Below are 27176 nucleotides of genomic sequence, written 5' to 3' on the forward strand. Positions count from 1 at the left end.
AATGAACACATATGTCTCTGTCCACTCATCTTTGAAAACTTGGTTTTCTTGGTAAACTTTTCTTATCTTTGCATACTTGGTAATCCTTACTGGTTTGGTGGCATAATGTACAGTGAAGTCTGTTTTTTTTATACCCAAACATGCAAGCCATTAGTTAACCTGATAATACACCTGATAACAGACTCTTGAACTCACTCAAATGTCATACACACGCCAGCTGGAAATCTGGCCATGACAACCGTGTGAAACAAGGAAACAATTAAATTTACCATGAATGTCAGGCAACAATTGTTGTGGAAGCATAGTGTGCCAACGAACTGCACTATGCTATCCCATGATGCATCTGGAGCCTGGTAACCAAAGATGAACTTCCACGACAATTCAGAGATGATAAACATGGTGTATGATGAACAATGGTAGCAGTGTCCAAGGGGCCATGGCATTGTACGAATACACGTCAGGAATCGTTCAAAAAAGTCTGCTGTTGCAGATTAGACATTTTTGCAGCATTTATGGGACTGCATATATATGCCATCTATTATCATCAGGGTCAAAGGACAGGTAACATGGCATAGTACATTTGAATTGTGTCCCAAGTACTTTCTCACTTGGTTCTAGTACATATGACAGTAACAGCTAGGTAGTATATATGAACCAGTGGTGGGCTGATAAATTTTAGTACTGATTCAGACCCGGCCACATCAGATTACACTTCTGTCCCTCTGTACACAGCTGCGCCGTGAGAGCGTCTCACCCCCACTTGTCTTGGCGATTAAATTATACCGTCATCAGCCACAAAGAAATATAATAAAATAATGTTAAAATTAGTCCGTTTTGTTTTTGTATCGAGTGGACTCACTCACTGTAACATCCAAAGTGAACCTGAACTACACTACCCACAGTGCTCCCTGCGTCGACCAGCCAATCACATTTTGCATTTAATGATGACATCATCAGCAAGTGACAGGCAGCCAGTCTGCTACAACACACAACAGATGGGCTGAAATGTTTGATTTTAGGGTTTACAAATGTTTTTGACCGTTAAATTTTGCTCATTTTACCAACAAAAAATGTTATTGGACTGAAAGTTATCAGAACTAAATTTATTTGAACATAATTGGTCCAATGATGGTTTTAAAACTTATCTGAAAATCTGCTTGCAAAAACATTATCTTCAATAATTAGCTGTTATCGGATTAGCTGAACTGTGCCCACTACTGATACTAACCATTGTTAAAGTACTGTACATACTAGTATTTTGATGTAGGGATAGTCTTATTAAATATTTAATGGCTGCATAGTCCACTTCCGTCTACGCTACTACCTACCCTATTGTCTCTTTTGCGGTAGAAACATTATTATGTTTTTTTTTTGTTTTTTTACCATTGCCGTGTTGGATATTGTCGGAACCTTTCAAAACAGTCTGCAGTGCCATGTAATGGATATTTTTGTCACATCTATGCTATTGAAAAGGAAGGAAGTATGTGGGCAGGGACGATTTCTCTGTTTGAAACATGCAGATAGGTTTACGGAGTCATTGGAGCACAATGAGCCATAAATACGTCCTATTTGGGCTGCTGTATCAACATGACCGCCTCCATGACGGGCTTCTGCTCCCAGGAAGATATGACGGACTCATTCTTAGCTTATAAGAACACACAGATTCTTTGTTGTAAGTCATAACACACTAATGAACAGATGGATATGCGTGCTAGATTTCATTAATGCGAATAACCATGCCTAAATCCTACACACCGTAGCTTTAATTCAAACCTCCCGATTCCCTTTTGCCTCTCCTCGTTCAGCCGTTTCTGGCAAATTTGCCAAAGGTTGTGTGTTTTCCCCCTCAATATCTTCTAACACTTTCTGCTGTAGATTTATGATCCCTCTGTTTACCGAGCGAGAACTCAACGAGAGGATTCTTGGCAACAGAGCACACAATAAGTCTCCAAATAAAATCGGTGCACACACGTACGCACAGTTATACACACACAGTGTTTGTCTGCATGTCAGATACTCATCTGCTCGCATCCCCAGTTGACTGACAACATCTCTGCAGCCCTTCCAGTGTGGTGACAGACGGACAACTGCAGGAACGACTTTACTTCCAACTTGTCATCTTTCCACTATCCCTCTGAGAAGATGGAAAATAATAGAAATAATTACCCCAAGAGCTATTAACATGATCATACTCAGTTTAATGGTCTTCATATTAGAAAACTAATAAAGTGTTTGACAGCGTAAGGTAATTTATCGAGCCCTCATATTAAATTAAAAAATTTGATAAACAAGCCGAGGTATGTACCATCCAAAATGCAGTGATGAGATAGATGGATGGAAAAGTCCATCCTCTCCAGTTTAGAAATCAGTCAATCAACAACTTTATTAATCCCACAAGGGGCAATTTCATTTCAGTAGTCCGTAAAAAAAACCCCACAATAATATAACAACAATAAAACTAACAAAAACAAATAAAATCAAATACCCAAAAACAATGAATGCTATTGTGTTATAAGCCTTCAAATTAAAAGGGGCATTTAATGGGGACAAATTCATTTAAAACTGGTGATATCTGATGCACCGCATCAATCTACAAACATGCTGATTAATTGTCAAATTCGAAACAACATGTAGTTTGTCTGCTGACTGAATACTGGACATGTCGTGTGCTCTGCCCCCTCCACTCCACTCAACCAACGAGCTAGTTGCCATGGAAAGAAACAAATATGAGGCAAAATATACAACAGAATGGGGAAGTAGAAGTGGAATTAAATAATACATATAACATTTGGCTGGGGTTGGTGCCACATTTTTTTTCCTCAACACTGCAGAGTAGTGACCCTATCTCATAACACTGCTCCCGAATATTTTGCAACCTGCTTTGAACATTGTTCTAGAGTAAATATCAAATGGAATACATAATGAGCTGTGCTACAGTAGATAGGAGCGCAATACGTCACCAAAGGATTTGAAACAAATGCTTCAAAACATTCCAGTTGGTTTGCTCTTTATGGTGTTGAAATATTAAAATACACTTAAATGAGCTCAGATTACAAAGCTTTTGAATTTTATATTTAAAGGTTACAATCAACACAGGGTCTGTATGTGCACTAGAGTGTGGTTCGAGACAGACACAGTAGTGACCAAACCCGATGCTGTTAATGTCGCTGTTATTTCCATTTTTTTTTAATCCTTGCAGACAGGAAGAAAGCTGTTAGATCCTGTATGTTGTTTAATTTCTTTTTTAATTAACAAAAATTTACATTTCTGTTATGTGAAGCAGACCTGTTGTCCCCAGCACACAGAGTGAATAAAATCTTTTAATCTGACCTGTTTGCATTCTTTCAACTGGATTCATCATCACAGCCTGATGACATCTGTTGTCCACATAAGATCTGGAAATACTTTAATTCCTTATTATGGAAATTGCTTGTTGTTTCTCAGCCCACTGTGGCTTTGTCCTGCCTCCAACAAGAAGAAAAAAAAATCATTTATTTTAAAAGCTAAAAGTTCTTTCTACAATTAGGTTATTAGTGTCACAGCACTCCATTTATTCACAATTAGCATTCACCAAAGCAATCCATCATTTCTTCAGCACTCTGACAAAATAAATCCCATTAATGATCCACCAAGACAAAAAAGTATGTTCAATTACACTGTTGACAACAACAAAAGCATGTCATTCATTATGAGCATCTGAGCTAAGAGTTGTAGGACAATGACATCATCATTTCAGAAGGGTTTCATAAATTCAGTGTCTTTGTGCTGACGTGACTGAATCTGACTTGAACCCAAATATCATTTTAAAATATTTGTCCAATGCTGACCTGACCTGTTGGATCCCATCGGGCCCAGGTCAGGTATCCATGCTCTAATGTGCACCACAGCATACGTTGCATGGACATCTGTAGGGCAGAACATTATAAAAAGACATGACGTATCTTAACCATGATAGCTCCCTCAATAACCTTGCCTTGTGAGCATTGTTGTAGGCAAGCCACATTAGCCAGCTATGCTAGCCTGTATTAAATTAACTGCAGTGGTGGGCTAAGTTCTGCTAATCTGCTAACCGCTAATTGTCAAAGATAAATTTTTCATTAGCGGATTAGCTTTTCAGATAACTTTGAAACCCATCAGCAGACCAATTAGCTTTGGATAAATTTAGTTCTGATCATTTTTAAACCTGTTTTTTGCAGGCATAGTGAATAAAGCTTAACAGTTAAAAACATTTGTGAAGTCTGAAATCAAAGATTTTAGTGCCTGCCTGTTACATGTTTTGTAGCAGACAGACAGCTATGAGTGGTACAGCTCTATGCTCTGCAGGCAGTGAAGAGCTGACTACCAGCCAGAAAGAAAGAGGAAGGCAAGGGGAAAAAGATAATTTCTCTTCACACCATACAGACTCACCGGCATATCAATTAAATTTACGTGTGTCATTTACAAAGTGAAATATCAGCTATATGTTTTAGTTTTAAAGTAATGCACTAATTTTGAAGGTTTTAGCGTTTAGACACACATGCCGGCATGCATTATGGGGAAATTAGTTTCCTGACAAGTGGTTGGTTGGTAACACACAACTTATGGTGCGTTTACACATGAGCAAGACACGTTCCAAATGTCATTTTTCTGTCATTCGTGACACATTCCTGACATTCTTTACATGACTTAACACATCTGAATAGGTTTTTTAATAGTGCGTGTTGGTGCGTGATATTCTTTATATTCGTGGAGCATGTTTTTGCCTGTCAAAAAATCTTCCACGAATGTCACACACCACCCTCATTTCATCTCGTGTCCTGGAGATCGCAACTGAGCGTATTGATCCGTCTTGATGAGTATTGATCCTTAATAGAACGTGACCACGTTCGTAGTGGTTCCTATGATGGTTCTTGGAGCCCAAACTGTCACGCGTTATTATGAAGTGACACGGAAACTGTCAAGTTTTGACACGACTTGTAACGCGGCGTCACATTTCACTGCGCACCACGACGAATCAGTTTTTCTGTTACGTGCGCACAATTAAACTCAGCTCCACAGCGTTCAGTTTGATGCAGGATGCTGAAGAGGAACAGTGACTCGAAGTCAGCCAAGTGTCGTTCCACAGTTGCTGCTGAAGCTCCTCAGGACGCTCCTGCAGGTGTTCCACCTGCAGTTGTAACCGATGAGCGGGGGGAACGAATCTGAGCCAGAGGAGCGAGAGGAGACTCACGTGCAGCCAGACATCTCTGCACCTCCTCCAGTCCACCGGAGGAAGAACTGTGCGCACAATTAAACCACATTCAGTTTGATTGCTGACACCAAGTCGGCTAAAAGTCTCATTTCAGTGCTCCTCAGCGCGCTCCTGCAGGTGCTCCACCTGCTGCATGTGCCTGATGTTTGGGAAAAGGCACGAGACGAGAGCTGCATGAAGCCACACATCTGGCTCTGTCCTCCTCCTCCTCTCTGCACCACTCCATGGCACAGAGCCCAACTATGCATGCAGTCACAAAGTTCTTCTGAAAAACTGGAGCGATCTGAATTGTTATCAACAGTTGGATGAATATGGGTGGGTGTGTATGTGTGTGTGTGGAGACAATTCACCTCATTCACAACGTGACAGAACTTAACGATGCGCTGTTACGCGTAATGGTTCCTGATAATTCTCCAGCAACATGTGCCATTAATCGTAACGTGTGGTAACAGGTTGCAGCAGTTCCTGAGGACACCTGACGCCTCTGCCCTGAATCATCACATTCGTGATCAGCGGCCAACTTCGTGGCATTCGTGACTTGTCGTCGTTATGTGTAAACGCAGCTTTACTGAAACGTGTGGTGGGTTTTACAAATAAATCTGTATTTGTAATATGTCGGGGGGTTTTTTTCACTTGTAAAAAAAACAGAGGCAATTTGAAAACTGAAAATTCTGTTTAAGTGGATTCAGAACTTTTAGCGAATGTGTGGCAGCAAATGCTGTTCATACAGCCATGAACACTGCCAACTGCTGAAAGAAATTTTTTATTGGGTGGCACAATATTTTTGAAAATTAAAAGGCTAGCTGATATGAAATTATAGCAGTCATCAGAACTGAACTTTGATTGCATCAGAATAATCAAACACGAATCTTATATCAGTCTGCATTCCATCTCGCTTATTTCATAAACTCTGTGGTGAACTAGGAGCCACTGATTCATCAGTAATTATGTCTATGTTTTAGAAGCATATTTACACTTTTCTTCCCTTCAAATGCACACCAAGTGACTTCCCACTTCTTATCAGACAATCATGTGGTACTTTCCACTTGAATACATGTGTTTAGCCTGTAATTTTGTCTGTTTGCATCTTTGTAACAGGGATTATACAGGCTCATAGCCAGTGAGTCGGAAGCACCTCCACTTGAGTAAAGGTCCACCTTTGAAGACATATTTTAAACAACTGTTTAACCATAATAATAAGGATGATAATGATGACCATGAATGTATTTTGAACTAAAACACAGTCACCAGTCTTTCATCAGTTTCCTTCAATCAGTATTACTCTCTGTTCCAGCTTTACTACAACAAAGCTGCACTAACTGTAAGTGATATGAGCCATATAATCAGAATCAGAATCGAAATTTATTGCCAAGTAAGTTCTCACATACAAGGAATTTGAGCTGGTGTCATTGGTGCATAAACAACAATAAAAGAAAAGGAAAAAAGAAAAAAAAACTTCTGTAAAAGTAATTGGTGCATAAACAGCAATAAAAGCAAAGGAAAAAAATACTTCTGTAAGAAGTAAAGGAGTCAAATAAAAAATGGGCAAAACTATGTTTACTCTCAAATAAATATAGTGGAATGGGGCTGTGCAGGCATGCAGATGTACAGTACCTTTCAGTCTGTACTTTGTGGGGAGGGGGAGCAGGGTAAGTAGGGGTGTCTGGCATTATTTATAAGTCTAGCTGTGGACAGAAAGAGAAAAATAAGAAAAATATACCATTATATACAAATATAAGATATATAGAAATATAAGAAAAATAGACTATTTTTAAAACATTCTATTGTTTCCATTGTAATTTTAATAAAATAATAGAATAAATGAACAAATAAAAACAGAGAGTAGCTTGAACTGAAGGAATTTTTTTCTTAGTTGACTTGTGCCTTGCTAGTGTGTGCTATTAAAGTGTGTTATCTTGGAACATACAAGTATCAGATTGGGACTCAGTGTCTGCAAACATCTCATATTAAATAATTTGGATCGGCATCACAAACTTAACTCCCTATGTGAAATGGGTGTTGAAATGTTTAGCATGTCACCCACTCCCTCCACAAATCTTACACTATGAATACGGATGTTTATCTAAAACCATATCCATCAGAATGTGTTGTCGACATTCACGGATAAAGTTTGAAATCTCCAAGTGAACAGCTTGTACTCAGCTTGTGACTGTATTCCCACCGAGTGTCACAAACGTGTTCTTTTGACATCGGTCTTGGCGACAAACACATTTCGGTTCGCTGACATCACTAAGTTGTCATAGTGCATTTGTTCAGGGCTTCCTCAGCTTAATCGCAGGGAGATACGTCTGTCCCCGTGAGTACAACCTCCTGTCTTTTTTAAGCCTTATAAATGTTTCATTAGGCTGTTGTGTCACGTTCGTGTTGCTCCATTCAGCCGTCTTTCACAGAATCAAGGGTGATGATTTCATCATTTTACCAGCCTTGTTTTTGGATAAATGCTTCAAAAGAGCATGCAATGAAGGATGTAAAAGACATGAAAGACGTATGCACAGAGTGGAAATACAGGCTGCAGAATGTGCAGGAATTTAAAGAAAGTTTTTGGGAAGATTTCAAATCAGGTGGAAAATGTGAAGAGACCAGGGTGAGGGAGGGAGAAAGAGAGATGCATGGGTAATGAAGTGCTGTAGCCTCTTGCCTGTGACGCTTGCAGGCTTTGTCTGAGCTCAGTCCAAGCTGCCAGCCCCTGTGTTTTCTGCCCTGTACTGAAATGACAGCAGGCATCAACCTCAGACACACACATACACATTACTCTCCTATTGTCATGGCAGAGGCTCAAATGGAACTTCCCATTTGAGTTCAGACAGACGCGCACTGTGTTTCATAAGCGCACCACGCACGCAGATTGACAGCTCGTCCCCAGGCCACTGCTGCCACGCATGATTGATGGCAATGTTCCGTGGAAAATGCATGAGGCAGGGCGAGACAGATTCAGTAATGGGAGCAGCAGTAGTTTAGGTACAGAAGGACTTCATCGAGATGAGGAGGAAAAGAACGTGAATGCAGTGGAGGAGTGCGGCGTTACACAGCTGTCAGTCATCCAGATGGAAAGAGAGAAGGATCGATGTACTGACGGTGTCTTTAATTAACCTTAAAACTCACTGAATACACGTCCTGAGGTCATGTGGTTGCAGTACAATCCTGCAGACTGGCCCCGAGCTTGCGTGTGTGCAGTCTGCAGACAGCACTGTTTGCACATTGTACACATGCTGTTACATCAGCTCACACAATCACAGCGCTTTTACTTGTGCACAACACTCACAGTTCTGCAGACAGATGACAAACTGGAAGTAACCTTTCAAAGTCACTGACCAGCATGCAGTACATGTAGTACATGCAGTTTGTGTGGCTAAATCAACACCAGAGACAAAGACGCACCAAATGCTCTTGGATCAGGGTTTGCTGAAAGTTAAAGAATCAAGTTAATAATAATAATAATAATAATAATAATATCAATAATAGTAATATATTATTACTATTATTGATATTATTATTATTATCATCAGTATCATCATCCTCATTATTATTATTAACACAATAATAGTCAAAATACAAAAAAATTATCTCTGTTGTGTTGTGACAACTGCTTAATTTGAGATAATAATAAATAATAATAATAATAATTATTATTATTATTGAGCAGGGGTGGTGGCCAAGTGGTTAATGCGCTTGGTTTCAGTTCGGAAGGTTCTAGGTTCAAATCCCACCCCTGCCACATTTCTCCATGTAATGTGGAGTTGTGTCAGGAAGGGCATCCGGCGTAAAACTTGTGCCAATGCACATGCAGATCCACCTTGGATTTGCTGTGGCGACCCCCGAGTGCAAACAAGGGAGCAGCTGAAGGGGCTTACTATTATTATTATATTATTATTATAAAGACTTGAATGAGACACATCTGACATTTGAGTGTTGAAGCAGAAATATTTGCACTGCACGATAAAATATTTTTTTTAAACATTCAAGCATCTGTGTTGTGTTCATCTTTGACAACGGCATCATTTCAAATAAAATATAATACATATATACATATATATATAGAGAGAGAGAGAGAGAGAGAGAGAGAGAGAAGAGGAGAGAGAGAGAGAGAGAGAGAGAGAGAGAGAGAGGAGAGAGAGAGAGAAAGAGAGAGAGAGAGAGCGCTACACACACAGAAGTAATCTGTTAATGTTAAGCAACATTTGAAGAAATTACAGCCAGTTATATTTAATATATCAGCCTTGGGCCAGTTTTCTGATAGTTTTTGTCAGTTTGTCTGGTGACAATGTGGTCCATTCCAAAATTTGAAATATGTATTGCAAGTTATCATAACATTAGATTAGACTCCATCAGGGAAATTGACGTTCCAGCAGCATTGTATAGCAGCACACAGGGGAAGAAGCACAGAGTATCAAAAGTGAAAGTAAAAAAAAAGCAGTTTGCAAATGTAACTATAAATACAAATAAAGATAAATAATTCAAATGCAAGAACAGATTAATAATGGCACAGTGGAATTTTAGAATTTGGAAAAATGCATTTTGATGTATTTTTGAGGTCTAAGGAAGGTGCTTTTCTGACACCTATGTCGTTCTTTAACAGTACTTTTCTTAAACAGTTTTTTTTTTTTTTCTTTTTCAAAGGTGAGTAAAGGACTCAGACGCTTGACGGAGAATAATGTCTGAGCATCAATAAGGCTGAAAAAATGTTAACATCATGCCCTTTAATGTAGGTCACCAAGTGTCTTGAAAACAGATCTATAAAGTATGTATGTACCTGCAAATAGTACATATATATTAAGTTAGTGTGTGTTTAAGAAAATTTTGTATCCTCAAGAAATAGCATGTTTATTTTCCCGTTGAATTAACTCCCAATTTCCCTACTCTCTGCAACAAATTGTTATATATTACAAATTGTTAAAAACTGAAGTCAGTTACTTTTATTTCCGCTTTTAAAATACCATTCTCTGCCATGTTAACACACACACACACACACACACATGCAAGTGAGGTCTAAAAAAAAATAAAAAATCAGTGATTAAGAACAAGAAAATGTTTGAAGTGGAAGTGAGGAAAAATGGTTGATTCCTTTTTACCCAGCTTTTGACTGAGTTGTTTTGTGACACACATACTGTAGTTTGAAATTAAAGGGACTAGACAGACTAGACAGTATCTTGATTAAAAAGCAGTGATAAAACCTTTCCAAATCGTGTTGTTTTCTTCTCTTTCCATCATCTCATTGCATGCATTCTTTATTTCTTTCTGCAATGGGGTCAGTGTGAATAATGAAGCCTTTATCCAGTAAAATGTTGACAAAAAAAAGAGTGTGCATTCAGTGGTTCCTGCTACCATTGACGTAAACTACTGATATGAATCATGCGTGACACTGAAATAATGTTTCTTCCTGCCAAGTTGGGCAACGAGAACCTACTGTGACCAGTCCCACCGGGTAGACCGGACAATTTGTGCTAAATTTACACAACCGTTGTGTTGCTCAGCTTGTTCGATGTGTGTGAAAAAAATGAGAGTTTTGATCCAAGTTGGACCAAACTTGGTGGAATAAATGAGTCAGCCACGGACAAACAGATTTAATGTTGAGGAAAAATTGATTGGCCACAGGTCAAGATCAATATTTGACGTAATGCTTATATATAGTGCATGTTTAAAATGGCTATTTTGAAAAATTTGCTCAGCATTGATGCTTACGAATATGGCCTTTCTATTTGGAACATGGCCTTTGACTTTGGGTAATTTTAAGAGGTTAAAGTCCTGACTTTACCTTTTGGTCAAATTCCAAACCCATACAGAACCTTATATTATGACAGACACCAACTGTGCTCATGGGACAGTGGTGGTCACAGCTACCTGGAAAGTTAGCTTTGAGAACCATTAAAGTTCATTTTTATAACGCTAAACTGATAAACCGCTAAAAAAAAATTGAGCAGATGTTACAGCTAACCGCTAACTTGTGTATTGACTCTGTCACTGTCAACTACTGATAAGCCAGTTTCAAGTTTAAGCACCGCAGGGGCTGCTGGGTAAATTCAAAGGCAACACAAAACAAATGCATGAAAAATAATAAATAAAAAATAAAACCCCAAACACTGTCATCATCTTTATCAAAAGCAGTAAATTTCAGTATTAGAAGTCACAGTTTATCTCTATATTATGTATTTATTAACAATGGAGCTACAGCTCACCTGTATTTTATTCACAAACACAAAACAAATGCAAAAATAAAAATAAAAAAAATACTGACTTTTGAGCTGATTACATACCATTTTTGTCCACAGTGTAACTTCTTATCTTCTTACCAGCACTCGTGTGCTTTGACCTGTGAACCGGAAGTGTTCCCTTAGCAAAAAGTAGTATACTTAAAGTTCATTTTATTAAGTATGCTTCAGTAAAAGTATAGCAAGTATACTACAGACCATGTACTGTTAGTATACTAGAAAGTACACAAATTTAATTTTTATGGACTAAATTGGAACATTTCAAATTTATAAAAGTATATTTTAAAGTTCGTTTTAAATTTGCAAAAGTACACTTTAAAGTATACAAGTACACTCATCTATATACTATCAATGTACTTGGTATATCCCTCTTGTATGCTTAAAGTATACCACACGTACACTTATCAATGTACTTGATATATCCCTCTCCTATGCTTAAAGTATACAACAAGTGCACTTATCGATATACTGCCATTATACTAGTTGTATACTTTGAATCCCTATTTTTAGTTTATTATCGTATACTTAAAGTATACTTTTATACACACTGGTTATTTCACTATTTTACTTTTTATACTTTAATTTTGCTTGGCATATTACTTGTAACTTACTATTTATATACTGAAAATATACTCCTTAAAGTATTCTTAACGTTTACTCATACTGTATGTACACAAGAGTGTGATGCATTTAAAAAATCACAAGACAGAATGCTGAAAACAAGTTTGATATTTTTCAAACATTTCAAAAACAAAGACCTATGAAATCAAGTCCTTCCTTTGTGGAGAAAATTAAACCAAAAAGTGCATGTAAAATGTAAACATAATAGAATAGAATAGAATAGAATAGAATAATTCTTTATGTCCACCGATGTGGAAAATTGTCTTCGGCTCACCAGCACAAAAAAGACAAAAAAAACAGTCATAAAACAGTCATACAAACACACGAATAAAACAAAAATAAGATACATAAAATACATGGAAGTAAAGGAAGAAGTACAATAATGGTCTCTCCAAGATCAAGTCCTTATTTGTAAAAATGTAAACATAGCGTCTTCAACTGAGAACTAAAGTACTTCCTTGTCAAAAAAAAGGTAAAAGAAAAGTGCGAACCTTTGGAACCAAAATAAATAACTACATAGAAAAAAAAAAATCTGTACTTTTATGACTTCTTTTCAGTTACTTGAGTCAGTGGCTTGACTTAGTATATCTTGCTCCAAGTGCATAATAAGTGTTTGTACTTTGTGGCAGAAAGTTTTAGTATTAAGGTATAAGTGTAAGTCTTAGTATTAATGTACTTAGACTTAGACTTTTGTTTATACTTTTCAGTATAAGCCAAGTACACTTCACTATACTATTCTTAAGTATAAAAAATATGTTTATAAAAAGTCACCTTCAAGTGTACTTCCTCAATTTTAGTAAAAATAAGTATACTCATAGTACACTTGAATAAACTTCTTTTTGCTAAGTGTTAGCTAGCTCTCTGTGTTCATAAACAGGAACTAACATGTATGATTTTTGGGTTTACAAATGTTTTTGACCATTACATTTACTGACTTTACCAGCAAAAAAAAAAAATCATGTTAGAGGATTGAAAGTTAGTAGAACTAAATTTAGCAGAAGCCAACTGGTCCGCTGATGGTTTTCAAAGTTAGCTGAAAAACTAATCTGCTAACAAAATGTTAGCTTTGTTCATTAGCGCATTAATGGAACTGTGTTCACCACTGCTGATGGAGATCATCTGTCAACTCTCATGTTGCTTAGCTCTTGATTGGCCTAGCACACCAGACTTAGTCAATTAGCAGTGGTGGACCTGGGAGATCTACAAAACATATGCAGGTCTGGTGATCTCCAGGTGCAGGGTTGGTGAATCCTGTATTATGGTATTACTGAATCACAAAGAATTAATTGACAGGATGCTCTGAGTGCCCCTTCGAGTTCATTTAATGTTGCTCATCCATCACAGAGGTTTATCAGAGGCTTACATTGACGAGGAAACAACACTGACACCGGGATGTCATCAGAAACCTCAGCTCCTCCCTGACAAACCTGATTAGAATAAATGAATGTCTTGAAACATGATTGTGTTTGTCAGTAATAGTTGAGTAGAATACAAGTTTCATATCCAAGCAAACTATTAATGTGAATTTCAACTCTCTCCTCTTTTTCTTATCTCTTCAGACTACCGCTCTCCAATGATTCCTCCTAACCGTGGAGGCATAGGAGTAGGAGGAGGAGGTTCATCCTCTTCATCTACCAGCCGCACCACCACCACCACCCGTTCTCCTCCCTTCTACACCACCCCACGGCCACTCCTCACCACCTCCCCTGGCCAACGTATCATACCACCACCACGGTCCGCCTGCCCATCCTGATTCCAGCTGGTGGCTCATCGTCTGACACTAACCAAATTCCTGACTCGAACCAGAAAGTTGGGGGACGCTCCCCACCAGTGCAAATCCGCCCTGCAGCCCCACAGCCTCCAGCGCTGCCCCCTCAGGACTTCTGCCTTCCGAGGTTGACCGCCGATATATCGTGGCCCCGGACCCAGCAAGGCCAGACAGCCAAGCAGCCCTGCCCTGTGGGAACACTAGGTATGAAGCTACAAGGGAGATGATTCCATTTTTTGGAAAATAAATTTCAGTTGGATCCAACATAATCTTAGCATCCCTCAGCAGGGTCCATTTCATTTGGGTGTTTTTAGTGACTGTTCAGCAATAGCAAAGACAAATTTGTGCATTTTGAGGTCTAGCCTCAGCAGTTGTTGAGATACAGTTAGCGGCCATTTCATTGAGATGATTGTTGACTGCTGTTATTTCCAGACATTTTTTGCGGGGGGGGGGGGTTACACATAAAAAACAAACATAACAAATGTGCACAGGTAGGGCAGGTGTGGTTTTAGCGTAAGTTAATAGTTGCAAATGGTAATAATGTTCATGGAGCAGTGTGGCAATTCCACTTATTTGTAGCATGGCTCAGTAAACAATTATAAGCAAAAGTGGTTAGATTTTCCTTGAAAAAAAGGTTCCGTCAAGAAACAGTTCACTTTTAAACCTTCCAGTTTTGGTTGCAGTGCTGATGGAGACAAGTTTTGTTTGTTTTTTCCCCTTTCCTTTAATGTTAGTGACAATAACATCCGGTACCCTTGTCGATGGGTAAAGCATTTGTGGCTCATTTTGTCGTTGGCGCGTATGATTAGATTGATGGCGTCAAGGCATCCAGAGCTCACCTCTGCATGATAGGCCGGATGATGAGCAGGAACTAGAAAGACATGCTTGAGACGAGGCCTTCTTGAGGTTTTTTGTTGGTGTTGCTGCGAAGGTCCTGGGGAGGTTGGCTGGTTTCTCCATTCCGGTACCCTGCCAGATGTTTTCCCCACTCTCTCTGCCCCACCCCCCCAACCTTTCTGCTGGTCGTTTGTCTTTAATGGATTTTATGGCCCATTGTTCCAAACCACATGGTCTGTATTTCTGATGGTGGTGGCAGTTTAGAACATTTAGGAAGGATGAGATCTTTGCATTGTTCTATTCTATAGGCTGTGGGCCCAACACAAACAAAGCAAAATCAGCTCTCTAGCCTGAGTGGTTCTTGCAAGGGGCCGTTTCATCAGGATGAAAGGTCAATACTGGTATTTTCAGCAACTGCTTTTAATTGCAACAAATAGAAACTTGTGGTGTTTAAATCATTTAAGACCAAAAGTTACACTGAAGCCTCACTGGTTGTTGAGATCTGAGTTGTGATCTTGGTGGTCATATGTGAGACACGCCCACATGTACTGCTGTCAAGCGTTCAGTCACATCATACCTGCCCTCCTTCACTGTTGATGGGGGGTGTGGCCTATGGAGCTAAATCCAGGCCAAACGTTTTGTAATCTGAAAAATAAAAGATTGAAAAAATAAATTTTGAACCTGAAAATTCAATGTTTGTTCTTGAAATTTCTAATCATTTAAAAAGTATTATTAAAATAAAAAATGTGTAATTAATATATATATATATATATATATATATATATTTTTTTTTTTTTTTTTTTTTTTTAAGTATAAATATACTTTTAATTCAGCTCTGTAGTCATAGTGCACTTGCATTATGTATCCTCTGCACTTATCTTACTGACTTTGGACTAACATGGATGTATCCTATTTAATCAAAAGTGTGTGCACTTGTACTTTGTATTGACATGAAATCGCGTAGGTCATTGTGCATAGATACACATAAAACATACAGTTTGTGCAAAGGTGAGAATTTGATTCAGTATTATTCCCCTGCTGCAGCTCTAAATTTGTGCTGTTGGCCTTGTTGCTGCTCTCAGAAAGTCGGTCATAAATTCTTGATTTATCCTAAAAAAAAAAAAAAAATACACAGTATAAAGTCATGCACTTGCAAAAATGCTTGCTGTGAGTTACCAGTTGGAAGTTGCACATTTCTTCAGCCCACTTTTATCAGTGAGTTCTCATGACACATGTGATTTGTCCGCACAGGCACACGCTGCAAAAACAGAAACTGCCAGATGAACCCCGGGCACCTCAACAGTGTATGTGTCTCCTGGTGAATGTCAGTGCTGTCTTAGCCTGTTTGTTTACTTGTCTTGCAGGCGTGGCCACGTACATGTGCATGGCCCATTTGGGTGTCTGGGATCCCCAAGGCCCTGACCTCAGCAACTGCACGTCGCCCTGGGTCAACCACATCATGCAGAAAGTAAGTCTGAATGTTGCTGCTGCTGGCCATTGCGGATTCTGTTGAGCTTTATTTTAAGGGCATGTGAAGTGAATATCATCCAGAAGCGGTTTCCAATGCGTGAAGATGCATTAACCGCAGGGCCAAACAATTCAGCCAAGGCACATCTTCACTTGTTAACCTTAGTCTGAGAGTTGAGAAATCTTCTATAGCTGTTAAGGGATTGCACATTTACAAATAGGTCATTATTTCACAATGTTCTAACACTGCAGTAGGCTAATTGTCATTATACTCTTGCACAAAAACCATTGTTTGTGCAGAGTTGGACTCTTAAAGGCACTTACGTTCCAGAAATTGCTGTTTTAGTTCTTTTTAGTGCCTAGACTATCAATTTATGGCTTTGTATGTGATCTCACATGAGCCAAAAGGATTTATGTTTTGTTTTTTAGTTTAGTTTTTTTTTTAAAGGTGTCATGGGAAAATATGATCTCTGTGAAATTACCTTTACTGCAGAGGCACTGAAGTAGGAATAATTTCTGTAAAATAAACAGTGTTATGAAAGAATGTTTACCCAGTATGCAAAACATATATTGAATACCAACTGAGCCTATGGGAAAAGAATTCCAAACGTTTACCAAACCACATAGTCCATGGGCCAAGCAGGTTTTTGGTACCACTTAAGGGGATGAAGCGACACTTAGAATCCAGCCTCAGTGTACCATGGGCTACACAACATGTATGGGTAGTTATAGCAGGTAGGGGTCAATGAAGAATTCCACAGAGGTCAAAATGTAAAATTCCTCCATTCATATTGTGAAATGTACCACACTATTTGTCTGATCATAACAATTACAAAAAGGTATAGTTTGGACTATTTATGACTGAATGCTATAGATATGGGGTATAAACAGCAAAACCTGTGACAAAGGTCAGTTTCAGTTTGTACAGGGCTCAAAACTGTTCCAATTTTGGTAAGAAGAGATGCAAATTATTGGTTGAGATAATAAGGTTTAAAAGAAACAGTATGCACCCTCTGTGAAGCTTAGTTTTCACGTTACACTGTAACATATGTCACGTCATAGAATCCAATGGACGTGACTTATTTGATTTTTACTTTGGAGACCAAACATTCAACACGGTCAGAACTATTGCATTTATTAATCCTTTAATTTCAACTAATTATTTGCATAATCTTTTACTGAAATTGGAGCAACTTTAATTTTTTGATCCCTGTACAAACTGAAGCTGACCTTTGTCACAATTTTTGCTGTTTTTGAATGAATGAATGAATGAATGAATGAATGAATGGTTTTATTCAGCACGCACAAACATACATCACAAAAAAATCTCTCATTTACAAAACAAAACAAGAGAAAAAAAAGAAAGTAAAGCAAAACTTCTAAACAATTACCCATTTTAGTGCAGCCAAACGGGTGTGGGTTGAAGCAGAAGCTTATAAACGATCACCCCTTACACCAGTTACTATATACACATGAAAATACACTCAGAACAACAAATACCAATCAGTGAAATAAAATGTTTGAACACAGTGAGACAAACAGTAATACAACGGACAAATAAACAGAAAAGTAGCCACAAAGTCAGTTTGCTTAATTTTTCATACTATAATAAGTAATTATATTGATTTTATTAATCTTTTAAAGCAAGCCAGTGTACCAGATAACTTAATACAATCAGAACATTTACTCCAGATTTTAACACCTTTCACAGGCACGCAATGACTTTTAACAGTAGTTCAAATCTTTCTTCTATCAAATACCATTATTCCTCACAAATAACAGGACTCCCTCACTTTAAACAGCTCCTGGACATGTTGAGATAACAGTCCATTTTTAACTTTATACATGATCTGTATTGTAAAATGATCAACCAAGTCTCAGAATTTCAAAATGTGAAGACAAGCAAACAGTGGTTGTCAAACGTTGGTTCACAGTGTGGTTTTTTTGCTTATCATTCTTATAGTTTTTTTTGTTACAGAAATATTGGATTTGTTTTTGCTATATATGTGTTTCCCCAAATTTCGATGTAATAAGTCCTGTATGGGACAAGTAATGAATGATACAATGTAACCAACGAATGCTGGGAGAGGAAGTATTGTGTTTTATACAAATAGCAATAACTTTTGCTATTTTAGATTTAACATATTTTATATGAGTTTTCCAGCATAATTTATCATCAATAAAAAAACTCCAAGAAATTTGGTTTCAGATACAATTTCAATTTCTGCATCATTCAATAGTAAGTTTCTAGTTAAATTCCTGGGCTTATTTCTGAATATAATACACTTTGTTTAACCAAGATGAAGCAATAATTTATTTGAGTCAAACCAATATTTAACATTTTGCAATCTCTCTCCATCATGTCCAAGAATTTGTCCCAAATGATTCCCACTACCGAACAGAGTCGTATCATCAGCAAACAAATACAACTCAGACTTAGAAACCAACCTATATCATTAATATACAACAAAAACAATAAAGGCCCAAGGACTGACCCCCTGTGTTCCCTCCAAATTGAACACACTGCTACCTATTGCGTAATAACTAGCTATCCAATTAAAGGCCAATCCTCTAATACCATACATCTGTAATTTGTCCAATAATAAAGTGTGATCAATGGTATCAAATGCTTTCTGCAAATCAAAGAAAACCCCTACAATGTATTCCTTCATCTCTATTGCATTTGTGACCTGTTCAACAAAATCAATTAAAGCCAATGAAGTAGTACAATTTTTTTCTAAAACCATACTGCTGTTCGCTGAGTATATGATGTTTAGTTATAAAATCATTCAACCTCTTTACAAATAATTTTTCCAGAATTTTTGAAAACTGTGGTAACAGTGAGATTGACCTGTAGTTTGAAAAGACATGTTTGTCACCAGATCTCTATTAATCTTGATCTATCTGTACTTATCTCTGTGTATCTCTATTTATTTCTATCTCTCTCTATCCATCTATTTATCCCTATCTCTATATTTATCTCTGTCTCTGTCTATCTCTATCTATAATTATCTCTATCTCTATTTATCCTATTTATCTCTATCTCTATCTGCGGCCATGCAAGAACTGGAACATTTTCAGCTTCCAAGAATTGTGTACAGATCCTTGCAACATGGGGCCGTGCATTATCCTGCTGCAACATGAGGTGATGTTCTTGGATGTATGGCACAACAATGGGCCTCAGGATCTCGTCACGGTATCTCTGTGCATTCAAAATGCCATCAATAAAATGCACCTGTGTTCTTCGTCCATAACAGACGTCTGCCATACCATAACCCCACCGCCACCATGGGCCACTCGATCCACAACATTGACATCAGAAAACCGCTCACCCACAAGACGCCACACACGCTGTCTGCCATCTGCCCTGAACAGTGTGAACTGGGATTCATCCGTGAAGAGAACACCTCTCCAACGTGCCAAATGCCAGCGAATGTGAGCATTTGCCCACTCAAGTCGGTTACGACGACGAACTGGAGTCAGGTCAAGACCCCGATGAGGACGACGAGCATGCAGATGAATTTCCTTGAGACGGTTTCTGACAGTTTGTGCAGAAATTCTTTGGTTATGCAAACCGATTGTTTCAGCAGCTGTCCGAGTGGCTGGTCTCAGACGATCTTGGAGGTGAACATGCTGGATGTGGAGGTCCTGGGCTGGTGTGGTTACACGTGGTCTGTGGTTGTGAGGCTGGTTGGATGTACTGCCAAATTCTCTGAAACACCTTTGGAGACGGCTTATGGTAGAGAAATGAACATTCAATACACGAGCAACAGCTCTGGTTGACATTCCTGCTGTCAGCATGCCAATTGCACACTCCCTCAAATCTTGCGACATCTGTGGCATTGTGCTGTGTGATAAAACTGCACCTTTCAGAGTGGCCTTTTATTGTGGGCAGTCTAAGGCACACCTGTGCACTAATCATGGTGTCTAATCAGCATCTTGATATGGCACACCTGTGAGGTGGGATGGATTATCTCAGCAAAGGAGAAGTGCTCACTATCACAGATTTAGACTGGTTTGTGAACAATATTTGAGGGAAATGGTGATATTGTGTATGTGGAAAAAGTTTTAGATCTTTGAGTTCATCTCATACAAAATGGGAGCAAAACCAAAAGTGGTGCATTTATATTTTTGTTGCGTGTACATATGACGTCTTAGTTTTTTGTTTGTTTTGTATTGTCATTATGGAGTGTTGTGAGTAGGATTTTAATGGAAAAAATGAATTCACTCCATTTTGGAATAAGGCTGTAACATAACAAAATGTGGAAAATGTGAAGCGCTGTGAATACATTCTGAATGCACTGTATGTGCAAATGCCTCATCTGTTAACATGCAGGTCAATAGACAGGTAAGCTGGCAGCTGCATGTACCATCAGAATTGTCAACCCAGCTACTCTCTGTTACTTCTGGTCTGAACTAAATTCAGACCCATCATTATGGACAGGCCTTAGGGTGCCTTGCCTGCCCTCTGACACAGTTGGACATGCAGGCTACCATAATTACAATTTGTATAAATTTCCAATGTAGTTGATTCATAATAATATTGATAAACATACTGTGCTTTATCTGATTTTACTAAAATAACTGAATGATTCGATGCAGCAACTACGGAAATGCATTATATTCAGTGGATAAAAAAATTTGACGCCTTATTTTGTAATTATGAGAAAAGATCTCATAATTATGAGATCAGGATCTCGTAATTATGAGATCAAGAAAGGTGCCACATTGACCACTGCTTTGCTCAGAATCACATACTGCACACCCACAAAGAAAATGTCTTTATGCAATTCCATTGCTTCCAATCCCTCAGTAAAGACAAGTGTGAGAATTCCCAAGTTATAATCGAAAAGTGACCGATTTTAAACCACCGAAGATGCACTGTGACTGGGCACAAAGTGTGGATTTTCCCATAAGGTGTTCCTGGATGAGTGAAATTCCTCCAGGGAGGCACGGTATGAGGCACCTACACGAGACACCAGCCCAGTCCCAGTTTGTTTTTTCGTTTTTTTCTCGTGCTCCTGTCACAAAATGAGTCAAATTTTCGTGATGGGTTTTTTTTAAATTCACGATTACTAACCCTACTCCTACCCCCAACGCTAACCTTAACCATAACCTAATCGTACTCCTTCCCCCCACCCTAACCATAACCACCCCGACCCCTCTGCTTCACTTTTAATTTCGTGCAGCCATCACGGAATGAATTAGAAATTTGTGCTGCCATGACGAAAATAAGGCGCTTTTCATCACAATATCACAAACCAATAGATTAATGTGTATTTCGTGCTGCTGAATCATGACTTGCCATGAGACTGGGTTGGGGAACCCACCCACCTCATTGAAAATTGGTATTAGAGCGATGCGCAATGCTTTTAATACCCTGAACACATTTGGTGTGAAAGGCAGCACACGTGTTGTGGCAATGGTCTGAAATTCAGTGGGAGTGGGGTGGGCAGGAGTGGCTGCAGGACGAAGAAAATAGTCCCGTGCTGGGCTCTACTTTACACTTCAGGCCTAAAAAAGTGCCCCCTCAGAGAAATGCAAGGCTCCTCTGCAAATCTGTGTCTGGCGCCCGGCCTGACTAGAGTAATGGTTGGGTAGTATGTACTAAATGATGTTAGGTACATTCAAGTATCAGCCAAGGTTCTTACCCATTTGCAGCTGGGTGGACTGAGATAATGCAGATAAGTGTCTTGTCCAAGGACACAGACAGGTAGCGTGACTGGGAATCAAACTCAGGTCTATGTTTTGTAAGTTTAATTCCTTACGCCACTTATCTACCTGCTCTACAGACCATGAGTAGCCATTGAAAATTGGAGGGATCAATTGAACAGACTGAGACCAAAGGGTTAGAAGATCGATACACTTACGCTTTGGTTGCTACTGCTGTGTGTTGAAACGCCTTTGATGACAGACTGTCACTTTGAAGAACACCATCTACAAAGTGCATAAAGTCATGTGTGTACAACACAATACTACCAGAGCACTTTGTTACCTTTATTGCACGAACAGACAGCATCCTTCACAGTTGTGTGCATTGTTTGTGTTTCCTGTTTCGAACTCAGTTTGTTTTTTGTTTTCTTTACACCTGAATCTATCACCTATTGTTCGACTTTCTCCAAATTATGACACGGTCATCACAGCACATTCTGACTTGTGTTGCAGAGAGTCTGGTGCACCTGTTTCTCGCCTCCAAGGTGTCCCAATCGATTGGCTTGCCCTGTCCAGACCCTCTGCGTGTGTTTGGCTTCCACATGGCTTCTCTCTTGCCAAACAGCAGATGCCAAATTAAGCAGACACAGTCAGAAAACACAGTAGAAGAGAAGGCCACAACTGTGCAGGAAAAAATAAACAGAATTACAAAGCAGTCTGCAATTAATGTTATATTGCATACTGAATGTACAGGAATCAGGTCAGAGTGACAGTCAAGCACCTTCGTGGCACTTTGGTGCATCCCAAAGGGATCAACCATTAACACCTGCCCATAGGTTGACGTGTGTACTAGCTCTCCAAGCGTGAACTAAGTTGAAATTCCACTATGCACTGCCTATTGATACATTCAGTGGTGGGCCAGCTCATAAAAAAGCTAGCTTGATAACCATTAATTCGATAACTGAAAAGTTATCTTTATGACGATAAACCGATGCAAAAAAAAATTATCTTTATTACAGATAACCGATAACTTTAGTATTGATTCAGAAGCGGCCACATCAGATTACACTGTTGGCTTCTGATAAACCAGTATCACTTAAAGCGCCGCAGGGGCTGATGGGTAAATTCAAGGATCACAAACATAAAGAACACACGAAAGATGAATAAATAAAAAAAAATAAAACCCAACACACTGTCATCATCTTTCAAAAGCAGTAAACCACAGTATTAGAAGTCACAGTTTATCTCGTATTAGATACACTGTCATTTACGAGCTAAAAGCTGCCGCTTTTTTGCATGCTTTGAACCCTGCAGCTTAAACAACCAAAATACATCCATTAATACATTGATTGGCAGAGTAAAATACACATCGTAAATATAAATTCTGACCTGTTAGTTTCAGTGGGATTCATCTGAATAAATAATCCACATAAAGCACCCTTTTTTTTTAAAAATCTGAAACAGTGTCTAAACGTGAAGAAAAGTCCCTCTGTACACACAGTTGTGCCGTGAGAGCTCTTCTCTCCCACTGAGTCTTGGTGACTAAATTACAGCCACAAAGAAATAAAATGAAATAATGTTAAAATTAGTCTGTTTTGTTTTTGTGTCGAGTGGATGACTCACTGTAACGTCCAAAGTGAACCTGAACTACACTACCCACAATGCTTGTCTCGACTGGCCAATCACGTTTTGTGGTTAATGATGACAACATCATTAAGCGACAGGCAGCCAGTCTGAATCAAACACACAAAATATGGACTAAAATCTTTGATTTTAGGGTTTACAAACGTTTTTGATCATTAAACTTTGCTTACTTTACCACCAAAAAAAAATGTTATCGGACTGAAAGTTATTGGAACTAAATTTATCAGAAGATAATTGGTCTGATGATGGTTTTTAAAACTTATCTGAAAAACTTAATCCAATAGCAAAACATTAGCTTCGATATTATCTGCTACGGATTAGCTGAACTGTGCCCACCACTGGATACATTACATATATGAATAACTCACCTTATTTATTTAATTCATTACCACTCTACACAAGGATGAAAAAAAAGTCCACATATTGTCAGATGGTTTTCAAAATGCAAAACTTGCATTTTGAAAAAAATGGGATAGAACCAGCTTGGGCATTGTCAAAGATATCGTTACACTTCAGAGGTCTATATTCTGGGAGGCCATAAAAATGTCACGATGATGCTATTCCATGTAATGACATGATGTAATTTATATCGGCTCAACATTGATCACTGTGACCGGCTCCCATCAATCAATCAATCAATCAATCAATTTTTTTATATAGCGCCAAATCACAACAAACAGTTGCCCCAAGTTGCTCCCATAAAAACAAAAATGTGTTGGACGTAGAAAATGGAGCACTGTGATGTCAGATGAACTCCATTCCATTTCAGGGACCTCAGTGATCTCCTCCAGAAATTTAGACTAAGACGGGGCTTGCACCTTTAGGAAGGGGCCAGCAATGCAAGGGAGAGGTTTGGTGGCAAGATGCCAATGGGGGGGGGGGGGGGGGGGGGGGGGGGGGGGGGGGGGGGGGGGGGTCTCAGATTTTACTCATGATGAAGACAGGGGAATATTGATTTCATTATTATGCCACTCAAGAGATCCTGTCATCTGGACAAATTACTGAAGTCAATAGATGCACGGTGAGCCATCTAGTTTAATATGTACCATGTTGTAGAGATTTTTTTGTCACTGTGAATTTAAAGAACTGAACGTCAGAAATTTTCATACGCAGTAGCCCAAATTATTTTTCTTTTCTTTTTCTTCTTTTTATGATGCCATAAAAAAGAGTGCAAAACACAAGGGTCCTGAAACATTGCATGGCATTCTATGACAAATGTCAACTATCTCATACATACGTATCCATCGGCAACACATAGCTTTCATGATATACTGTATCTATAGTGCACTTTTAATCTCTCAGTGATAGGACATGATTCCTTGGATGATGAATTACAGGGAGCAAATATTGATTAGTCACGGGATCATTTGCCACAAACTGCAGCAATAATTCTGACACACTAATGAGATTTGGCCGGATGCCTAATGTACATCTGAACCAGTCTCCCACTTGTGTGGAACGCTGCAATTTGAATACAAGACTTTGCTTGTTTACAGCTTTATGCTGATGACATTATCATTTCTTCATTAAATTGGAAAACAGAAAAAAAAAATCCATCCTATAGCTTTTCGCTTTGAATGAGGGAACATCCCTTGATTAAGAAAGAAGTGTGTAATTGCTGAGGTTGCTGCAGGTGCCTTCGAGCTCAGCACGGACATGTGGTGGTTATGCAACTGCTGGGCCGGCAGAGCCGATCGCTGACTTGTCTGAATGTGAAGCATTAGCCGTGGAATGCAGCGGCGGTGATGCCCAGCAGCCATTTTGTGGGAGGCACTATTAGTTGAGTTTGTTTTCTATCTCTAGCATCACAGCTTTGAAGTGTGCCATTCTGTCTTATCAGCAGGCTGGTGACGCTCGCCCACAAGCTGTCCGTGCATATACTTTGTGTAAGTGTATGTGTGCATGCACTGGCATGGTGCACTGGGAGTGTAAGTGTGTGCGCTCCCAGCCACAGGGGCAGTTGTTATCACAGTGTGCAGCTGTATTCTGTGCCAATGCTCCTATCCACGCGAGAAAGCTTGGGCCTTCAAGTCAGATTGTCGTTTTAAACGTTACCCCTCTGGATCCACAACGTCCTCGCTGTTCAGCACCATGTGTGGCAAAGTGAAATAATCCTTCATTATTAAGGAAACTGCAGAAAAGTAACAATCTTTCATATACAGAAGACTCCGTGATAAGAGCAGATATCAGCTCTGAGAAACGTAAAACTACAGTGGGTAGGAATTAGTGCCATCTAGTTGCAGATTATATTATGCATTTCCTTCCACTTCAGGTTTTCACTTTTTTTGGGTGATGGGGATTCATGCTCCCTTGCCTTCTCTTGTGATAAGCAATGTGTATGAGTGTACATATCATAATAATGAGAGGTTTCCAAACTTGTTAGCCTGTGTAGTGTTTTAAATCTGCATTGTTTTTTTTTTGTTTGTTTGTTTGTTTTGTTTTTGCTTTTCCCGCACCATCAAACAGACGTTCACTTTTCTTTCAACCTTTATTCCTGGTAACATAAATATATATCCAAGAAAAGCAATGCTGTCACTCTCCAGTGGCCACATTTGGCCCATGAGGCCATTGCAGATAAAAAGAGATATAATATTAACCTTCAATAAAACAATTTAAAAAATGTGCATACCTGGTAATATAAACAGATATATGCAAAAGAAAAAAAAAGGAATGCAGTCACTCTCCAGTGGCCACGTTTGGCCCATGAGCCCATTGCAGGTAAAAAGAGATATACTCAACAAAAATATAAATGCAACACTTTTGGTTTTGCTCCCATTTTGTATGAGATGAACTCAAAGATCTAAAACTTTTTCCACATACACAATATCACCATTTCTCTCAAATATTGTTCACAACCAGTCTAAATTTGTGATAGTGAGCACTTCTCCTTTGCTGAGATAATCCATCCCACCTCACAGGTGTGCCATATCAAGATGCTGATTAGACACCATGATTAGTGCACAGGTGTGCCTTAGACTGCCCACAATAAAAGGCCACTCTGAAAGGTGCAGTTTTATCACACAGCACAATGCCACAGATGTTGCAAGATTTGATGGAGCATGCAATTGGCATGCTGACAGCAGGAATGTCAACCAGAGCTGTTGCTTGTGTATTGAATGTTCATTTCTCTACCATAAGCCGTCTCCAAAGGTGTTTCAGAGAATTTGTCAGTACATCCAACCAGCCTCACAACCGCAGACCACGTGTAACCAACACAGCCCAGGCCCTCCACATCCAGCATGTTCACCTCCAAGATCGTCTGAGACCAGCCACTCGGACAGCTGCTGGAACAATCGGTTTGCATAACCAAAGAATTTCTGCACAAATTGTCAGAAACCGTCTCAGGGAAGCTCATCTGCATGCTCGTCGTCCTCATCGGGGTCTCGACCTGACTCCAGTTCATCGTCGTAACCGACTTGAGTGGGCAAATGCTCACATTCGCTGCCGTTGGCACGTTGGAGAGGTGTCTCTTCACGATGAGCGAAGGAGATGTGTTGCACTGCATGAGGCAAATGGTGGTCACACCAGATACTGACTGGTATCCCCCCCAATAAAACAAAACTGCACCTTTCAGAGTGGCCTTTTGTTGTGGGCAGTGTAAGGCACACCTGTGCACTAATCATGGTGTCTAATCAGCATCTTGATATGGCACACCTGTGAGGTGGGATGGATTATCTCAGCAAAGGAGAAGTGCTCACTATCACAGATTTCGACTGGTTTGTGAACAATA

The 27176-nt window shown here is 39.1% G+C and overlaps 1 protein-coding gene across 1 annotated transcript in view; it reads left to right on the top strand.

The window, feature by feature from the left end:
* The window catches only part of adgrl3.1 (adhesion G protein-coupled receptor L3.1), a 479593-nt gene that overhangs the window by 280598 nt on the left and 171819 nt on the right, over positions 1-27176 (top strand). The window contains exon 8 of the mRNA XM_034187839.1: positions 13638-13694. Coding sequence (XP_034043730.1) covers positions 13638-13694 — 57 coding nt within the window. The remainder of the gene's footprint in view (positions 1-13637; positions 13695-27176) is intronic.

This window comes from Thalassophryne amazonica, chromosome 15 (genome assembly GCF_902500255.1).
Source record: "Thalassophryne amazonica chromosome 15, fThaAma1.1, whole genome shotgun sequence".
NCBI classification, from domain to species: domain Eukaryota; kingdom Metazoa; phylum Chordata; class Actinopteri; order Batrachoidiformes; family Batrachoididae; genus Thalassophryne; species Thalassophryne amazonica.